General features: G+C 43.7%; 1 protein-coding gene across 1 annotated transcript; it reads right to left on the reverse strand.

The window, feature by feature from the left end:
- Positions 1-10,257: 10,257 nt before the first annotated feature.
- Positions 10,258-21,223, reverse strand: LOC118773706 (leucine-rich repeat-containing protein 52-like). Its single transcript, XM_036522754.1, has 2 exons — positions 20,263-21,223; positions 10,258-10,577 (listed from the first exon to the last, which is right to left on the reverse strand). Exons 1-2 carry the CDS (start codon positions 20,909-20,911, stop codon positions 10,258-10,260), a joined length of 969 nt encoding a protein of 322 aa, XP_036378647.1. The 5' UTR covers positions 20,912-21,223.
- Between the last annotated feature and the right edge of the window lie 279 nt (positions 21,224-21,502).

The following is a 21,502-nucleotide window of genomic DNA, read 5'->3' on the forward strand; positions in this document are numbered from 1 at the left end:
CGGGACAAAGCTATGCAACAAATGGCTCTGAGTCACCATAGCGACTGAACCGGCTTTCTTAAGCCAGTCAATGCAATGGGAGGGGTCATGTGACAATCACATACTGGTAGGTCGAACTTAGCATACTTATTATTCTTTTCTGTGCTGGTTAAGTGTAGGTGGTTTACCGAATCAACTTTATTGCATCTGTAGCAACTTAGAATATTCTTTGGTTCTAGAATGCCAGCTGTCTCATTCCTGCATAATTTTTGTGTTTAGAACCAGGTGAAACAGACATTGGAATCCTCATAACAGATTGATCATTAGTACCACATACACTAGCTGTCATACAACTCAAAACTATAGATCAATTTGAGATAGGCATTGTTAAGCACTATCTCAATCTACAGTCACAATAGCAGAAAAAGTTTAGGGAAGCTGGACTACATAGCGCTCTGTGGAAAAATGATAATTATGACATATAAATGCATTATTTTGTTACTCTGGATATTTGTATATTATTTACATATTATGTACTTTGTTTCATGGTCAGGACTTTTCCCATATTTCCGGCTTCCCCTTTCTTGTCCTTTGAATTTAATTTAAAGCAATAAAATAAGAGGCAGATCCTACTTAGCATCAAAATTCCTATATTCCACATGAAATTATTTTTGGAAGCAACATTAAAACAGTTTTGCTCCTAAAGGTATTATACATTAGTACATGATATGACATGATATGATAATATCAATTATCATATTAAAAGTATATGATAATAAATGAGTCAAATGCAATATTTCTTTCAATTTGCAACCAGTCAAAAAATTACATTCTAGCAGAATGGGCACATACATCCTAACCTTGTTCATAGAAGGTACCATGTAACCATATAAAATCAATACGGAAATGTCTCTGGAGGCGAGAGAGGAGCCTAGTAGAGCTGAAACAGTGTTATATCATTTTTCCTTTATCTCACTTTCTTCATGTATTGATTTCAAAAACGCTTGTTTATAGCTAGTTGCCGCCAGCTAGGCAACTGACCTTCCTCTCTGGCACAAAGCCACCTTCTCTTGTTTTAAATAGTTCTTTTACTGTGCCTTCTATAAAGTACTTTTACAGCCCACATGAAAAAGGCTTCATCCTAAAACAGAATATTAATCAATGTTTTGCAGTGTATCTTGTTCAATAGGCCCTTCTTTCTAAAATGGCACTGCAAGCCCTGTGTTTCCTCATTTTCATTTTAACGGTTGCTGTCGTGGGAAAACTTAGGCCACGTCGCCCTCTTGGGGTGGCCCTCCATACTGACCCCTGTTGCCAAAATGGAGGTACTGTGTAGTGCTTTTGCTGATAATTTGAAATTTCTAATTGAAATTTTGAAGCTAAATTGAAATTTTAATCCCGTTGTTATGTGAGTGAATTTCAGCACTCACCTGCTACGTGCAAACCATTTGTGTATTAGAGGCGTTTAAATTTTTGCAGAGGTGTTGAAACTGTGCAACTGTCATGAGAGATAGAAAGGGTAAGAGGAAGGTCAGGCTGGGTGTGTGGGCAGTCAGTGTGATTTATGAGGAATGAGAGCATGGGCAGTGATAGGGAATATTCTGTATCATTGGAAAGTTTGCTTGTATCAAGGGTTACAATTAGCATGTTTGCAGCTGGTGTTACAGCATTTGGCTGTGTAGCCCCTGGGATGGAGCTTCCGAACATTGGGTAAAATATAGTAACAGCTTTGCACAGCAGAGAGGGGTAGAAGGTGGGTGTGGTTCCGGAGTGAAAGTGGGTCAGGGGTCTATGTTTTTGCCTCCATTTTTTTTTTTTTTTTTTTTTTTTTTTGCAGCTTATTTAGTTGCTGATTCAGCGCTCTGAGCAAAATCAAAAAAAAAAGAAAGCAAGAGAAAAAAATCTACAGAGGAGAGACTGCATACTGCAGCACACCCTGCCTCTCAATATGGCATCTGGACCTGGTCCAAAGCATTATCCATCATGACTGCGACTATTCCTGGGGTCCCCTACAGAACACTTTGAGTCAGGACCTGGCCCTGACTTAGCCGTCTGCATGGAGAGCAGACATTTTGGAATACGGAGGCAGATGAAGCAAGGAGGAGGTGCACAGGAAATGAATGTGTGCTATAAACATAATTCAAATGTGCCTGCTCATTGTGAACACTGTAGGCGCTTTGTGCGTTTTATCTTGACCACTTGCACATAAATTGGACACGATGTTGCGGAAGCAAGACAAACAGCACCGCCGTGCCACTGAAATTAACACACTGCTCTGTGGGTTGACACGCTCAGTGTTGCGCTTAACTTCCGCTCCCTGTTTTATGTGGACGTGACTGACAAATCAAGGGCCATACAAACCACTGCTCCGTTATATTGCCGAGAGCTTGTCTTTCTCGCTACAAAGTAGGAATATGAATGGCATGAATATAAAGCACATTAAGCCATGATTCCAAGCCCCAGGCTGTAGCCCCACCACTCAGAATTAGGGTAGTTATTGCCTCTACAAATAACTTTTGTGACAGATGTGGGTTACAGACGGACACAAACTCACACGGCAATCATGCTGTGCATTGCTAGCCACAGTCAGGTTTTACAGGGTAGCATTTACAAAGCATTTATGTGTGTGTGTGTGTGTGTGTGTGTGTGTGTGTGTGTGTGTGTGCATAAATTATATTATTTATAATGCATGTATAATACACGTATTATATATGAGGGCCATAGTAATGAATCAACTGAAATGTAGCCCTCATTAGCATTTTTCAGTTAACTAAATCATTCACATTTTCATATGAAAATATTGCATTTCATATTGTAATTTCAATATTAATTTAGTATGCAACTTAGTATATTTAGTTTAAGGAGGTGAAATATAAAACTTGTAAAAAATAACTAATCAACACGTACTGAAATTGTGATTATAGAGTATGCATTTAGGACATATTTGATGATAGAAGTCCTTCTTTGGAAAACTGAAGTGTCTTATGCCACCTGAAAGCTCTGGAACATTTATAATAAACATAACTGATAAAGAGCAGGAACTGAACAAACTGAAGAAACAAACCAGCAGAAGGTATGTCCTCCTTGATTACAGGTTAGTAAATAATCGATTAGTCTCTTTTGAATTTAATCTCTGCTGAGAAATAGATTTTGGTGTGGTGAAGAACACCACTCTTTCAGTTTAAAGACCTGGATTAATCAGAATCAGAATATAATTGCAAAGTTTTAATGGTAAACTGATTTATAAATGTGTTAGTGTATTAATAAAGTAGACAAATGTACTAACAAATAATTTAATAGGCCCAAATCCACATATATATATAAATGCATCCAAAAAACACTTGAATTTGTTTTTGTGCACCCACTGTCACTCAAAACTGTCACTGAAAAATTGAGCAAAATTAGACAAGCTATGTTCTGTATTTACCCAATACTCATCTGTTGCAAGAGAAGCTTGATTGTGCGATTTAAGAGTCAGAACAGCTAGACCCAAATGAGAGAAGCTGCATGACCAAAGTTTGGCATCTAGTCCCATTTAGCCAGAATAATTCAAGCTGTTTTGAGATTGAGATTGAAACCAATGAAGGTCATTAATTTTACAGATACAACATTTAGAAACAGGGAAGGCAACTGCTGGTTCTAATGCATGTATACATCATCAGGTGAGTGTTGTCACCTAGGAAGTAAGAATAATTACAATGCGTAGTGTTCAGCAGATGAGCAACACATATGACCATCCTGTTTATGAAGAAATACCATATATCTCTGCAATGCGCCTATGGTGAAGTGTGTTAGTTGCAACAGAAGTGTGGTCTTTGGTGTAGTGCAGTTTGCAATCTGAAAGTACAGCGCATTGCGAGACCTCATTAAGAAAACTCTAATGTGTAACAGGAGAGGACGTTGCTGATCCTGGCCTCATGGGACCAGTTAAGTTCGGAAACAGAGGAGATGAGATGGGGAATTCTGCTCAAGCCTTCCAAATCGGGAAAGGTGCCGACAAAAGTCAACCTGGAGGATCACTTCACGTTCAGCAATTGAAACAAGGACCCAGAAGGAGATTTCGGCGGTAATGAGTCATTTCTCTCTAGAGCCCATTTTCTATTAACGCATGTGTCTTTCTATAAAAAGGAGCAACGCATGCACCAGAGAGGGGAGAACTGCACCCATTCTGTGCACCACGTTCGATCTGCCCTCGACGTGCCTGTTCTCATGGAGGACTGAAGACAGTGATGGCGAAGATCCTCAGATCGGGGTCAGTGTGACCCGAGTGTTTGTGTCACTCCCCGTGGCAGAGGTGGAATGACGGTCCTGTATTTTTTAATAGGGCTTCCGAATAACACGCCGGGGCATCCTGCCAGTTCCTGTGCAGTATTAATAACCCTATTCAATTCCCCAACCTTGCCCGTATTTTAATGGCCAGTCCCCATTACTGTGAGTGAGTGCATGTTTCAGCTGGCAGATGTAAGGTCACAGTCAGGCTTTTCCGCATCACCAACAGGGAGCGATGATCGTCACAAGCCACACTGAAGCGGCCAGCACGCTTATTTATTTATTTTCTTTGCACCCCCAGCCTTGCTGGCTTCTGATGACACATAAAACTGTCAACTGCAATTGTGTTTCCTGTGAGCTGGCAGTACATACAAGGCCTGGCATTCGAACATCAGCCAGAAATGTCTGGACCCCAGCCCCCCTCCTCCCCCCTCACCCCCCACCAACCCTACAGCTACTGTGACACACCACACTGACAGAGTGCTGCAGCCCCTATGTTGGCTGACTGGGTATGGGTACACCTTCCTGCACACGCATGCTCTCTGTCTACGTTGTGCATGGGGAAGGTGGACCACAGAAGTTTATCCTAAATCCTTGCTAAAGCCTTAGGACCAAGGAGAGGGGGCTCTGTCGTGCGTGTCTGCATGTGCTGGGGGGTGGGGGTGCCATTCTTGTTCCGTTGGAGCTTCCTGGCAAAACAAAATATATCCCCTGCAAGGTGGAACTGTAGGGACAGATAGAGTGGGCAAGAGAACAAGGGAGCCTGAGAAAGATCAAGAGGAGACAGAGACTGAGAGGAACGTGAAAAAGGCAGAAGGTGTGAGGAACAGCAGTGACGCACAAAGGACACCAGCGCCGCTCCTGTGACCTTTATTGTTGGGAAAGAGTACAAAGTTGGCAGGCCGCACACTTCTGTACATGGACAACTGAGCATAGCCGCTCGGGCTTTGCTGTTACATTCACCGCACCAAGCACCAGGGTATTAGTGCAGCGTCCGAGCAGCACAATCAATCAAGCTAGCGCTTTCCACCACCCAAGCTGTGCTGACACAGTGTTGTGTGACACAGTATTGTTTCACATCTGAGAGCGGGAAAAAAAAAAAAAAGAAACACGTTTTCTTTATCGGACTCCATAATTTATAATAAGAGTTATTCACTTAATATAAGTTACTGCCATTTTAAAAAGCCTGAACCCCGGTGAACACAAAAGTGGGGTCCCCGTAAGTCCATAGGTTTGAATGTGTTTCTATAACTGCTATAGACTTGAAGGTAAGTAGCCTATGCACCCTCAGTGTTACAGGATATCAAGTACATACTTTCAACAGAAATAAGCAGTCATTACATTGTGTAAGCGGAAGGGGAGTTTCCTGCATAGAGGGGCTCCCATAAGTGAAGAATCAGACTACCCTACAGCTATAGGGGCCCCAGGTGGGAGAAGGGGCCTCAGGTGGACAGCCACACTGTCACCCTTGACATGGTGACAAAACAGTCATCTCAGGTGTATGAATTCCCTCTGAACAGCGAATGTTAATAGTTGCTCTAAGCTTCCAGGGCAAACCAGCTTCTTAGGAAAAAAAAAAGCTAAAATGCTGACACTAACTCTCCATATGTTTGTTTATGCTATCTTGTGTTGCCTTTGAAATGGTTGTGTGTCTGTAGTGTTAGCATTAAAAGTACCCTGACACTGTCTGGAATTGAGATAAGCATTACAGACGTTTCGCTTTGATTTCCCAGTGGGTCACAGTATCCCAATACAGGATTTTCAAAAGCCACATAGATCACATGAAGGAAAATGACCTTTTTTTCTTTAAAGGCTGTAAGCACTGATGGTCTTTTTTATTGACTTATTGCAATAGATGATCTCTTTGCTTTGAGCCTCTCATTCTGATACTTCCTCAGAGAGGTGATAGGGAAATGACAGTGCGCGAACACGCATACACACACACACATACACACATACACACACACACGCACACTCATATATACACACATGAACTCCTGACCCCAGCATACACACCCCCCTCATGAACCTTCAGTACTCAGGTAGTTCCTCTACTGTCCCTCCTAATGCTCTTTGGATAATCTGACAGCAAAAGACGCATTACAGCTTAGTGATGTGAGGAGATAAGTGTCACATAAAAAGAAAAGTATGCGATGCCCAATATGTCCCCCTCCGCCATTTCACAAACAGTGCACGAATAATGAAACTCAGGCACAGAAATACACCAAGCCCCCGGCCAGACAGATTTCTTTCCCCACATTCCAGACTCTTCACTCACAGATTTCATCCGTCTGTGTAAAGCTCCCTCTCTAGGTCGGTGTGATTGGCTGGACTGTCGGGACTGGGTCTGTTCAGAATTAGTCCATACAGTAATGTTCCAGTGACAGAGAGGGGCTCTGTGGGGGGATTACAGCTTCCAATGTGTCTGGGGGTGTCAGGGGAGCAGGCTGGCATGCGCAGCAGCAGTTTGGGAAAGGGGGGGGGGGGTTGGGGGGCTCACCATGGTGGGCACATGTGTGCGTTCATCTGCATTCCTGCTTGGCCCGCACTTCCCGCAATAAGCCGCTATCCCATTGCAGCTCCCACCTGCTTCCACAGAGACACGCAGTGCGCCTGGGGCCGGGGGGGCGGGCGATCGGAGAGCTGGACGGTGCAGAGGCTCTCCGCTGGCCCTAATGGCCTTTCCGTGTCGCGCTCCATATGGCCGGCCGTAATATTCAGGCACTGATTCACTCAGAGGGCTGCTGTTCAGGTCTTTGCAGCAGCTCTCCATAATGATCACTCCATGTGCTTTCTCTCAAAGATGTGTCTCTGTCACGTCATTAAATAGGACAGAGACATGCTTATGAGACAGCAACAACAAAGTCCCCTGTGAAATGCAGGATACGATTCCAATTCAATAACACTGTCTGTGCAATTAAACAATATAGCCATGAAAAGAAAAAATGTATGTGGCAATTCTAAGTATGTATTTCCATTACTTTGTGAAGTATTACCCAGGAGACTCATTTAGTGTATGTAACCATGTTAGCTTAAACCCATATCTTTGTTGACCAGCCAGGAAAACACAGAAATACCGCATCACTGAATCTGATTATGTGCAGGGACCTCCTGTATTATATCCTAAACAAGAACCGCATTAATTCAGAGTTGAGTTTATCAGAAACTGACATGGGGCCATCCTCTTGCGGGTACCTAGTGGATCCAGGCACTATCTGCTGCTACGCATTGCATCTATCTTAGACTGTTTATTCACTTGTGAGATACTGCGATTTCAGCACTTTGCAGAGACTGCCACCAGCTCATGACTGAACTTCGGCATCCCTGTCTGAAGCTTCTGAGTGTATGTTAGCTGTGAGACCATCAAGTCTTTTTGGTTCTGAGTCTTAGCCACTGTTAGTGTATGCTGAATCCTTTGAAGTATCAATCATAATCGAAATATGTTCTTGGCCTGCACACTTTTGAATATTCATTAGTACAGCAACATGGAATACGGTCTTTTTTTTGGAACTCTTCAGCAGTAACCATACAAACAAGCAGCCGGGACAGGAAGACTGCAGGGTGCTGGGCCTCGCTGAACGAGCAGCTTTTGCCACTCTGTTGTTAACAGCCCTCTCTGAAGAAACCGTCATTTTCTAGATTTAGCCTCCCATCCGGCTCTTTGGAGCCCAGCCCTTTCATCGTCGCCACGCTGCAAAAACAATGCGCTGCGGAGAACTCTACGCATGTGACAGACGGACCACCACTGGCCCAGACAGACAGGACGTTAAATCGATAAGGCGTTCCCGGGAGCATACCACATTCTGTGTTGCAGGGCCCGTGATATTGCTGTTTGTATAGTCTGATTTCTCAAGAGCCCTGCACAGCCTGGTGAGGCCTGCTGATATTCCCTTCACGCCTGTGCCATGGACCGAAATACACATTTCGGAGCTCGCTGTCGTGCTGTGGAAGTCTTTATTGGGGCACTTCAGCAGCATCGTGTTAGGGGTCTTTAACCCTGACATGCAGACATGCACAGACAGAGGCCAGGCCAGCTGTCCTTTGATATAAGGTGCCCCTCTTCTGGGAAGTCAATGTAAGGACACAAATAACCTGGTAACTCTTTCATCTGATTGGCAGCAACCCTCTGGACCCCCCAAAATAATTCGCTTTTTCCTCCCTGCTTGCACGATTACAAATACATGTACAGAATACCAGCACTACCTCCTGCCCCACATTCAACGCTCACAACTGCAAGCGTGCAGCTAAGAACCCCTGAGAAAGCGTTGGGTCCCGTGTGTAGAGATCCGAGCAGCCAGCAACCAACATGCTAACACACACACAGCACACACTGACGCACACACACACAGCCATAGAGGGGGGAATTAGCAGAGACAGAGGCTCCGTGTGGCTCAAATATTTTGGGAGGGGCCATTCTGGAGTCCCCTCTTATTGCTTTGCAGCTGACATCAGCCGGAAACCTCGCCCTTGGAGACAGTAAGTCCACCGTGCTCACATCTCTGGCGGCAAGCGAATGCGTCCAAGGCCGTCCTGCAGTCCAGGACCTCCCAAAACACAGCTAATCCCCTTTCCCCTTCACTGCATGGTATTTCTATCTGCAGTCCCGGGACGGGTTAACACTTCTCCTTCTCAGGACCATCCGCACCCCAGGCCTCCCTGCACTGACCTCCCTGCCTCTGACCCTGGCAGAGTCAGAGCCGTGACACAGAGGAGGGAAGGTGATATAAGCGGTTGATGCCTTCAATCTAAGACTCAGCCTCAATAAACCCCCCCTAAGCCTTTTCAGACCGTTTTAGAACGCTGTAAATAAGCAAGCCCTTAATGATGAGTCTGGCTTCATTCAAAGACACAGGACACCAAGCTGGATGAGCCATGACAGTTCTGAAGGTCTGGGGGTTGAACGGGACTTTGGCTACCAAGCAGAGCACCCCATGGAGTAAACAGGCTCCAAAATTTGACACCAATCTACCCACAACCTAAAGGGGTGGCATTTTTAATGTACCCTACTACTTTCTAAATGGCGTAAGCTTTTGCTTCAACCAGGATGAAAGTGAACAAGCTAATACTGAATGGCACTGGCGTTCAGTTTCAGCTTCAACCAGTGAGGCTTTATTGCTGCAGAATTATGTCTCAAGCAGTACATAAGGCTTTTGGTGCAGTGCATGAAGGTATGCTAAGAGCTATTCAACCTTGACCTGGAGTAGTGGACTCAATTAAGTGGAATCAATCAATATCCCCCCTCCAAACACACACACACACACACACACACACACACACAAAGACACTTGCACACACGTAAACATTCAGACACACACACCCCTTTTTGCTGACACTGCTGTCCAGACACTTCACAGCATTTTTTTCCAAAGACATTTTCCACTGGGCGGGTCTGGTGTCATTTATAATCCTTGACTAGCCTGATCTCCTCGTGATGGAGTCAGAGTTGGTTTCCTCTGGAACTATAAATCACTAAATCCCCTTTAATGAGTGATGAATTGTGCTAACCCTACCCCAATTAGATAATAAGCGCTGGAGTTCTTCTACGTGGTTATAATTTACAGTTATCCTAGCCTACCTAAACCCACATATGACGGGCTGGAGACTGCAGCCTCCGAGAAACAAGTACTTTAGTGTCAATATTATCAACAACAAATCACCCTCGCTGAGAGTTGGAAACGTACAGAGCGCCTTCTCGCTCTCTATGTCCCTTTGTAGATGGGGTGTCTGGGTTATTGCTCCACCCGGGGTGTCACCTGAGTCCTTTTAGGTTGGAACCAGAAGTCCATTAGCCCAAGTCTCTGCATTGGTACAGTGTGCACAGTCCAACAGGGGTTCAGAGAACAGTGCCAACTCGTGAATGAGAAACCCCTTTCACAATCTCCAACAGCACTGAAACACACTTCCTGAGAGATCACCATCACAGAGCTCAAACCTCCACTCTGCTCCACCGTGCCCCTCCACCCCCCCCCCCCCCTCCTCCTCCTCCTCCTCCTCCCTCTTGTGGGGACGTCACACCTGCATGCTGGGCTTCTTCAGGTCCCCGTTGCCCTGGTTACTCCCAATCCCCACTCCGCCTCTCTCCTCCTCGTCCTCACTGTCCAGCTCCTCGCTCTTCCTCTTGCTGTAGCGTTCATACAGCACCATGAGCACCCCCATCACCCAGGCGGACACCGTGCCGGCTGAGAAGATGACGAAGCCGATGGCGATGAAGAAGAGGTAGTCCCAGTAGCCCAGGCCCTGGTGGCACTCCGCTCGCAGCTGCATGCCCACTTCCGCCAGCCGCTGCCCCGTCATGTCTGGAGGACCCCGGCACACAGTCTGCCCTTCGTCTGCAAGCCACAAGGAGAGAGAGCCGTCACGAAACAAGTCCCACAGACACCAATCACGTCCACACACCCTTTCAATCGCATCCTGCACTGATGTCTTGTGAATACCTTGGAGCTTGGGTAAAAGGTTTAATTATATATTTTATTAATTGTGTTTTTGAAATCATTTCACGTTACGATTTCTTTCTATGTAAACACATTTGCATAAGATTTATTTTTCATAGTAATTCTTTTTTCATAGACAGATTTTTTCAGAATGGATTTACATAGCAAATTCCAATTCTGTATTTAATTGAATGCTCTGGGACAAACAAAGCCTCAAAAACACAAAGTTCAATGTCTGTCTTTCTGAAAATACAATTTAGAAAGAGACAGATGATAGCCTCTTTTCAATTACAACACAGGTGCATTGTCTGCTGTGATCTGATGAAGGAAAATACCAATTTGCCTTTTCGTCCTTGAGTAGACTCATCGGTATAAAAGTGCTGCTTTATAAAGAGGATTGATTAATCAGCAGATTAATCGATTTATGCCTGACAATTCGCCACCTAAATAAAAAAATGACTGACAGCTCTAATATGCATTTAGAATGAAAAACACTAACAAGCAATGAAGTAGAAATTAAAGTATTCAAGGAAGGAATAATTAGGAATTAAATGCTTTTGTTACTGTTAGCATCTGTTGCCAACTGGGTAATAATTAAGCAATTCATGCTAATTTGAAGATTAATGGTAAGTGATTAGGCATAATCGCATCAGTACATTCTAATAAAGACACACGGACACACACGCATACTGAAGTACGCACTCACACTCACACTAAAGCAATGACTATGCTCATTGTCCAGGGGTAGTTAACACATTTTTTGGACACTGGATCAAGCAGCCCTGTCAGTTTTATTCCACTGATTGATAAGGCAGAAATTCCTGTAAGCCTCCCTGTATCACTGGATCCTGTGGATCATATATATAAACCCTTACGCAGTACCAAACAAAACAAAAGGGTCATATTCATAATTCCCCTCTCAGAGTCTGTTCCAAAGGACGTCTTTTCAAAGTGGCAGGCTGTCAGCCAAAGCTATTGCTCAGTCAGAAAGACCTGCCTCTCTGGGATTGAAACAGAAGACGGGTGCCGCATTTCCAGTCTGAACTCTCCGTGACCCTTCCCACAACAACCTCCCCAAAAATCATTCGTCTAATTGAACCTTTGCAAAATTCAAACAGACCTCTCTTTCTTTCAGATGTTTTATATTCATTGTACTCTTCACATTCTATTTACCGAGTGAATTGTGAATTGTTGAAACGCAGGTCAAGATACCAATAGATTTTAATAGCTCAAGTTGGCTTTGTCACTGTTTAAGGATAAAATGTCAGTGATGCCCATTATTTTGTGAATATAATTATTAATTATTGGCACTGCATTGGCATATAAGGCGTTGACGCAATTCAGTAAAAACCACTTCACTATGTTTCTACTCTTATTAAAGGAATGGTGTAGTTAATAGGCAGTTGTTTTATACTCTAGTGGTGTGGACTGTCCTTATGCAGCCTGTATCAGTGAAGTTTAAAAAGAGCCCTGATTCCTTTCTGTGTTGCTCTGCACACACAGCTTTACTGAAACCAGAAGCCAAAAGCCAGTGATGGCTTGCTACCAGGAAAATAGCTTCTGTTATTCCTACAGGTGGAAACCTGTCTTTTAAGGTCATTTCAGGATAACTCTGCTTATCCTGGGAATTAAAAAAGGGGATCACGGGGGAAGCAAATCATCTTTTACAGGCAGAAATAGCAGTACAAATTAGGTAGTTAATCACAACAACCACACACTTGCCAAACTTGGGGTTTGATCACACTCGCTGGTCTGGGAGTATTAGCCTGGTCTGACACTGTTGCTCATTCAACTTGAATGGATACACTAATGTTCTTTCGCCCTGGAAGTCGCTCTGGATACGAGCGTCCGCTAAATGAATGCAATGTAATGTAACTTAGGTGAACTTCAGAACTCAACATCACAAGTGCATACCAGTCAAAAAAAGTCATATGTTTATAGCTTTTGACCTTTGACACAGGGGCCATGGTGAGGTGTTACTGTACAGTAGCATTTTATGAAAGTGTGTGTTTTGTTTGTATGAGGCAAGAGTACTGCCTCATACAAACAAAACAATGAGCTGACATGCATAAGCACACCTCTCAAATCTGGGGCCCGCCAGTCACGGTGGAGTTTAGTCTGGAGTCTGGAGCGTGAGCCCCGGGTCGCGGCGGTGGCCGGCCCGCTCGGAAAGCGGCCCGGCCGCCCTGCAATCTGGAGCGGCTCTGAAGGTCCAGTTGGGCAGAGCGAGTCAGGCCCTCCGGGGCACATCAGCTTACATCATTGTCCCCTGCGTCGTTCGCTCTCGCCGTCTGCGACACACGCACAGGGGCCGCCTCTAAACCTTCGGCTCCTCATTACATTGCTCAGTGTGGCTCTCCTCCCAGGGCTACGCTGCCTCCTCTATCATCTCTGTCAGGAGAGGCCTGATGCCTGATGCGCAGACAGACCGAGGAGCACTGAAGGCCTCTCGTCTGATCAAACGGAGCTGCACTGAGAAAGCTCTGTGCCCAAGTGATGCAGACAGAGGATATTTAATGTGATCCTGACACATTTTTTCTGGAATCCTCTCCTCTGTGTGCCTGTTTAGATCTGTATTGTGCCACTGACTCCAAAATTATTACCTGAACATTAGCCATACAGACCCCAACTCTTCAATTATCTCAGTTTACTGTTCACCATGGTTCTCCCTTGCGTCTTAATCCATCTTAATCTACACCTAAATACACTACTGGTATGCATTTAAATGAAACATCTGTGAGTGATTAGCCAAAAATGCAATGATAAATGAATCATTTTCAAAGTTGTTTTGTAGATACTAAACTTTAAAGCAAACATAACCAAAAACAGAAGTAAACACTGAAATCCCAGCAGTGTAATTCAAGTAACAGATTATTCATTCTTTGTATAGGTCGCATCACAAACAAAAGCCTTGTAGAGTACCATGGGAATATGTGTGCAAACAACAATCGATTTGTATTATTAGGACATTGTGCAGGGGTGTCACACAATACCTCCGTGAACGGAATTCCACCTTCAAATGACCAGCCGGAGGAGGGCTGGGTGACACGGGGCAAGGGTGCCTTAAATAGGACCGAGTGCAAGTGTGACCCCTCCCCCACTATACCCACCACAATGCAGCCAGAGTGACTCCATCAAACCTCAGTTTCATCTACTGTGTTCCCCCAATAATTTAGTCTGATTTTCATATAGAACTTGTTCATGTCCCTATAAAAGTGCTTCTTGGCACTACATACAGTATTTTTCCATTTGTTCTTTAATTTTTTTTTACCACATTTTCAAAATTATTCACAGTAAAAGGTATGTTCCAAATACTGCTTAAAAATCAATGTTTTATCAGCTAGAAAGAATGATTCACCATTAAAGCAAGTGTCTGTGATAGCAAAACTATAATAATATCAGTAACAAAGAGTTTTAAATGAAGTTCTAATTTATAATGCTTTTCAGCCACCAGAAACTGCAGTTTTTTTTTTTTGCTCATCACCGAAAAAATTCCACTGACATGGAAAACCGTTTTTATTGTTTCAAATGGCTGGCTGAGTTTTTGTGCCTGAGATATTGTTCTTGCCAGTAATTAGGTTTTTATGTGCCAGATACTTTATTCATTGTTCTTCTAAATGATAATATTGTTGCTTAAAAATAATAAGTATGTCTTAAAAGAAATTCACAAATCAATAAACAATACCTTTTACCACATGGAGGTAATGTGTCTTCATCCACTGGAGAATTACTGAGAGTGCTATGGATGCCACTTATGTTCAGGTTATGCAAAAATATGTGCTTTTTAATAAAAACAGAAAGATTACAATTTTCTGTGCTTTTTATATCCATTCTATGTTCAGCTGGTATTTTTGATAAATATTGTATAAAATGCATTTACACTCCTGCTCTCACTAATTTTGATCTGCTGCATAGCTATTGGATATTTGTGTTAAGGTGCTACTGAGATCCAGAATACTATTTTTGCTTTATTACTCACACACATCAGATCATGGCTAATACATGAGAGAGCTCTGCACCCTTTGTATTCTGTACAGTACTCTGTCCAGTCCTTTCACTTAGTGCTGGCTCGTGAATCCCCTCCAGGGCCTGCACAAGATCATCTGCCTGTTTTAATTGTTAACAATATGAAAAAAGCCCACTACATGGGTTTCTTTTGAATGCATTTCCCAATAAGAGGCCCTGTGAACCTCTAACTGATCTACTGAGTGATTTCCTGATCTGACATGCCCTCACAGACCAACAGCCACAGGGCGTTATGAATATTCCAGCATATACATCGACAGGGAACCTCGTTTGATATTTTGTCATTACGCATTATATTCCTCTAGTTAATTTGCAAATGCATATCTGTCTAAGGGTCAGTTTTAAACGGGGCTTGGAGAGAGGCTTGAAGCGCTCATTAAAGACGAGCAGGAAGAAGCAACGAAGTAATGGCTGACAGGAAGCTCAAACAGTTCTGCAAAGAATGTCTTAGGATTCAGAATCACTTCAGTGGCTACTGTAACCTCTAACAGACAAACTTCAGCATGCGTGGAACTTTTTGAGGTAAATTAATGCATTTCTCTTTGACAGCAGACATACTAGTGATTAAAGACACTAAAACGTGGACAGCTCCTATAACCTTCACTAAAGCACCACATTTCTCCTTCCGATTCTTCCATAGGAAACTAATGGCCCGTTATCAGTGTTACTCCCACCCAGCCCTCTCTGTCCAGCCATCCACACATCACCCTCTGCATCCCCTCATATTTCTGACGCTCTGCTGCTCAGCAAGGCCCAGAGGTATTAACCCTCCTATGCCGACTTCAAATGCAGAGGCTCACAGTCACACTATAAACACTGCTATTTTTAGCCTCTCTAATTATGTAATTGCATATGTTAATCTTTAAGAAGAAGAAGAAGAAGGTAGAAGATTTTTTTTTAATCAATGCAGCAGAATCCCTGAAAATAATGAAGGTACTGTGAGAGAGTGAGACAACATTCCCTGCATGCTCCCCTGATCTTACCCACCGCTCTGTCTGTCTGTTCTGCCTGCCTGCTTTATACGATAAAAAGGTTGTTTCTTCATCAGTCAAACAAACAAAGAAAAAAAAAAGTACAGTGAATAATTGGGACACAGTTGCACGGCAGTTTTGAAATCTGCTTTACCAGGTGGTATCATACTGTGAGAGTGTGTGTGTGCATGTGTATATTTGTGTGTATGGGAATGTGGGTTTGTGTGTGTGTGTGTGTGTGTCTATGTGTGTGTGTATGAGAGAGAAGGAGGGAGAGAGTGCGTGTGTATGTATGAAGGTGGGATTGTGTGTGTGTGTGAGAGAATGACAGTACACTGCACATGTATGTGTAAGCTGTGTGTGTGCGCATTTGCATGCTGACAGTGAATGTAGAAAGCAGGGTTTAATGCTCAAGAGGAAATAACATTGATATAAATGATGAGAATAGTAAAGGCTCTTCATCTTAAAATGTGCCCTGTGAAAAGCATCATTGAGGAGAGGTTTCCTAATGACAGCATCCTTTCCTAGTAATACGTGTTCAAGTTTCCTACCAAAAACAGGAATTATTCAGAAATTATTCAGCTCCCTCTGATTACCCCCTGGTGTCTGAAGTGGGAGAGAGATGTATGTACTACAGTTCCACAACAACACATGCTTCTTATGAAAAGAGCTTTGAGTTTATACTATCTGCAAAGCAATAGAGAAGAGAAACAACACAAAACCCATACTGATGCTGCTAAATATGTATTTTAAAAATTAAAATATCAAAACAGTGCAGTAAATAATCAATAATCATGTTTTATGTATTACAGTCTACAGAGCATTATAGACAAATTACATACTGTGTGTTTTTTTTCATAATTTCACAATAAATTCTCAATTAATTTCTTTCCCCACAGGAACATCAGCTCGCTCTGCTCCAATCGGCACGGCCCCTCTTGACTTCGCCCACCCCACCCCTTGCTCTTTCCTGTCTTGTGGTTTGACGCGCCATGGATATTCCACTTTCGCACAGCCCTGGCCCCCCTCCCTCTGCACTCTGCCTGCGGGCTAGGGAGCAGCGGAGCTCCATGACTTGCCTGGATGACCACAGGCTGCTCTCCTCTTCGCCTCGCTCACTGACCCAGAGTCAGGCCTGGTATGCAAGCCTGGCTTGGGGAGGCAGGCCTAACACACAGCTGGTTGGCTAGTCCTCTCTCTTCTCACATGAGAAACCAGAGGCACACAGTCCTGGACTTATCAGAGAACAGTCTAGAGAACCAGCCCTTAGATCTGTTCTTTAGATCTTTATTTAAGAACCTGTTACTATGTCCCCTCTCAGTCACATTATGCTGGATAAATGAATCTTCATTTTTTTTAAAAAGTAAAGCTGATTTTATCCAAAGCGCCCCCAAGTGTTGCTGAACTTTGTGGTAAGTATTTAGATTTTGTTTGTTGGTTCACGCAGTTCAGTCACCTGGTGTGGCAGCACCAGGCTTGTTCCAACCATTTTGTCACCCATCACTCTCTTTACCAACGTTTACAATTACATGCTCAAGACCATTGAGGATTGGACAGCATCCACTGTGTTATTAGCTAAAGGTGTAAAACAACTTTGATTCTACATACTATTGCTTATTAAAACAAAACGTGTTCCTGAGTTAAGTAGGGATCAACCAGTAAGGCCTTTTCAAAAACCATCTCAAAGGATTTTCTGCTGAGAGGATCAATTGACTACAGTTAGCCAATAAGCCAATCATTTTAATTATGGATCTAGCACTGAATGAGAAGAAATGTAGCCCCTTTGTGAAAATGTTTTGCGCAGTTGAATGGAGGCTTCACAGAAAGGGTGTCCAACATTCAGGTTATTCCCTATGACCCTGAAAGTAACGCAATTGCTTCTTTAAAATATTTTTGATACAGTGTAGTGCATGTCAGGTCAGAATTGCAGAGGCAAATTAATCAAACAAATTGGACCAGTGGATTGCCATTAAGAAACATCCAGAAGCAACTCCACTTTGTCCGGTTTGTCTGTGTGAACTACACAAACTGAATAACATTCAGATTGAAGTATATGTAGCAATATTGACCTCTGCACATACCAAAATGGATATTTTCTAAAAACAATGAATAACAGCTGACAATACCTACAGAACATTTAATCAGTAGTATGTAACACACACTGACCTTTAAACAACACTGTCCTGGTAGACGATTAAAGGCTATATTCTGCATCTAAGGTTCTTAGATTTAAATCAGTAATCTGAACAGAACGTAGCCTCTGCCAAATGACTTGATAGGTGAAACAATTCCCCGTAACACATTAAGCCCCTCAGTTTGTCATTACCGTGGCAAATTGCTCTGTAATGTAACGCATTCTTCATCAACATCCACACCCAGCTGTGCTGCTTTCACAGATCCCTTTAAATCCCTCCCCGAGCAGGACTTGAGAATTGGGCCTGATTAATCGTGTTATGATGCACGGAGCTCAGGTGGAATGGGAAGGGGAAGAGACGGACTTCAGTGTAAGAGCTAATGACACGAGGATCTCTTTGCATTAGAATCTCACCATAGAAAAGAGGGCAACCCACCCTCCCTGCGACCCATACCCCGGGGCTGTCACATTGTGGACGTCACCTTCACTGTCATATTAATACATGGGGGTCTGTGTCAAACCATCCCAAACACAACTGCAGTTGTAGGGGTGCGAGTGTGCGAGAGCTTCCTTTGAACAGACACGCTAATGTTACCTCAAAGGAAAATAAAGTCCGAGTTCACAAACTGAGAACAACTCCAACACAACAGCTCCCGGGCTTTTCTCCTCAGCTGAGTTAAAAGCAGTTGGTTCTGCAAGAACTTATTTGTAAATATGATACTTTTTTCCCACAGTGCTCCAGCTCTTTTTTCTGATCTTCTTTCTAAAGGAACCAGACTGAATGCGCATCACCACTTAAAGGAGACAGTAGTAAGAAGGGGCACCGGGAGGAATTCTGCACCCCCTGAAAAGTTACTGCACTGGGCCCCTATATATATGTAACAAAAATATATGGTAGAATCTTTGAGGGCCCTGTCTGCTTGGGGCCCTTGGAATCATCCCAACCTTCCCCCCACTTACGGCGCCCTTGGTAGTAAGTATAGAGCCTTGTGATCACTGTTGGACCATTCAGTGGATGTCACCTTTTTCAAGAACAAATGTCAGAACTAAATGGGTCCCTGTCCAAAAAGTAAAACTGAATATCTTTCTTGGTATAATTTAACTACAATGGTCAAGCATAGGTAATGGATATACTATGCATGTACTGTTCACAGGTTATCATTTCAATTCTCCATGACTTTGCCTTGACAAAATTCCTTCATTAAGAGGTAAGAAGGGGGGAGTGGCACAGGGGGCCACGGTTTGGTGACTGGAGGCATGATTAATGCTCTCTTACCCTGAGGGGAGAGGAGAAGAGAGGAGACCCTCTCTCAATGCCTGGCTATCCTCCTTAAGGCCCAGCCAGTAGACAGCTCTAACACTGACTCATACATGATGGGGTGGCATGATTCACACACTGGCTCTGCAGTGGCCACTCTGTACCAAAGTACCCTCCACTGATACCACAACAGCAACACAGACATGCAGTGAAGCATCATTACTCTGGGCACACTTGGGCAGTAGAATACTAATGAGTTGCCCGAGACTGACTTTTTTTTTTAAGTCGCATCCTCTGTTTCCTAATTAGCCATCAGTCTTTTCTCAAGAGAAAAATCACAAGGCAGTGAAATAATGGAATCCAGATATCAGTTAGATGTGTGATCAGACAGGCTCAACGGGCCTGCTCTTACTTTGCAACAATTCACACATTTTCCTGCTTTTAATGAGACTGTCCTTTTAATCGTTACACGAGACCCACAACCTCTACCCACTAGCTTCCATGAGGACAACTTTAAGCGTGTGGAAAATATTTACGACGAAGTTCACCCTGTTACCCATCATCTTACAAATCACTACACAAGCGGATCTCTTTTCCTTGAAGCATTACTAACATATTCCTATTTCAAGACATTAACGTCGATCTATATTTTCAGAATGATCATGTGTGAAAAACATGTCAATAATCGCCCGTAATCAAGGTCATCGAAAGACGTGGATGAGAAAAACATTCTGAATGACATCTTTAATCGCATTGCCATTTTATCCTGCGCACTGAGACGGGTAGCTGTGCGGAGCGGACTGCTGAAGTTAAATTGTTTACACTGGCTCTTTAACGTAGGCATGTGTGATAAGTACTTCAGCGTCCAAGGATGTAAGGAGAACGCCAAATATCAAATTCAATTACTTGCGGTAACAAGGACAGGCGATAAGCCTTTAAAAACTCTTGTCCTCTAACTGTCTTATTAAATGACAAATATCTGTTATCTCACACCATCTATGAGCAAAATCTTAACATACACCAGTGACTGGCCGGAAAGTGCTGTTTCGATGCTTTTTATTCGAATAGTTTTAGTTAAATAATTGAGAATAGACTGGAAGATTTGAAAAGGTTATTAAATATGGCATCGTGTGAGGAAATATATCGAAATATTTTAGTGTAACTATAGCGTAACATGCAAAAAGCGCACCTCACCTTGAAACTTGAATCCTTCGATTTGCACCCAGAGACAGAGGTCTTCGGTGTCGCAGTCGCAACGCCAGGGGTTCCCGCTCAGTCCGAGAGATCGAAGGGCAGGCAAGGCAATCAGAGTGCTGATGTTAAGAGCCGTTAGGTTGTTCCGGCTGACGTCCAGCACTTGGAGCGCAGCGTTCTCCGAGAAAGCGTCAGGATGAATCTCGGAGAGACCGGGATTGTCCGTCATTCTCAGCATCACCAAACTAGCCAACGGGCCGAACGTCCGGTCATCTATTTGGGCTAAAGTGTTGAAGGACAGATCCAGGTAGGCAAGCTTTCGGAGATTCCCAAACGTGGACTCCGATATCTCCGTGAGGGAGTTGTTGCTGCAGTCCAGGTACACCAAGTCGGACAGGTAGTTGAGCTGCAGCGCCGGCAGCTCACCAATACGGTTGTTGGAGATTATAAGCTGCCGGGTGGCTAGCGGGAGGTCGGCGGGAAAGTCGGTCAGCTGCTGCCCGGCACACTGGACCACCAGCTGGTCGTCGCACACGCAGCGGTCAGGGCAACCCGCAGTTAGAGCTGGGGACGGTGCCACCCCCATGACGAATATTAGCAGAAAGATGAGCCGCAAAGACTGCGCGCTGGGCTCGGGCAGAAGACGCATGATACTGCCGAGGGCTTCATTAACTCCGTCTGGACAGAACACCAAAACACTCCCGCATTCTTCATTGATCTGTATTGCTTGTGATGCAGTCTAGGGCTGTTATTGCTATGTTGTCAAAATGTTATTTTGAACGTTAACACTACTCACGTAAAGCTCACTGTAAGTCACGCGCAGGCAAAGTCCTCGCTTAATTCCGAAGGTGACTGAAAGACGTGTCTGTAGCTCGTAATGAACAGGCTACTACTGCTACAATGCCGAAATGACGAAAAACTCCAGTTCCTTACGTTCTGATTTTTCGTTTTAAATTACTCCAGTAATTTCCTTTGCTTGAATTAGTTGTTTTTTTTTGCGAAGAATTTGTTCATTTAGTTTCTAAATTCCCAAGCGCAATTTCCACGGTTTTGTCAGGGACTGTAGCTACAGTAAAAACTATGCGTCCGCATTGAGCTGTAATCCCTTTTTCAGTGCAAAAGCGTGCGTCCTTATCATAGCCTGTCTCTGTGTTCGCCCGCTCTGCCTATTCTCTCTGCAGCTGTGGAGAGAGGGAGGGAGAGTGTTGTCCTCTGTGAGACTGTGTGTGTGTGTGCATGT

Source organism: Megalops cyprinoides, chromosome 2 (genome assembly GCF_013368585.1).
Source record: "Megalops cyprinoides isolate fMegCyp1 chromosome 2, fMegCyp1.pri, whole genome shotgun sequence".
Classification (NCBI taxonomy): domain Eukaryota; kingdom Metazoa; phylum Chordata; class Actinopteri; order Elopiformes; family Megalopidae; genus Megalops; species Megalops cyprinoides.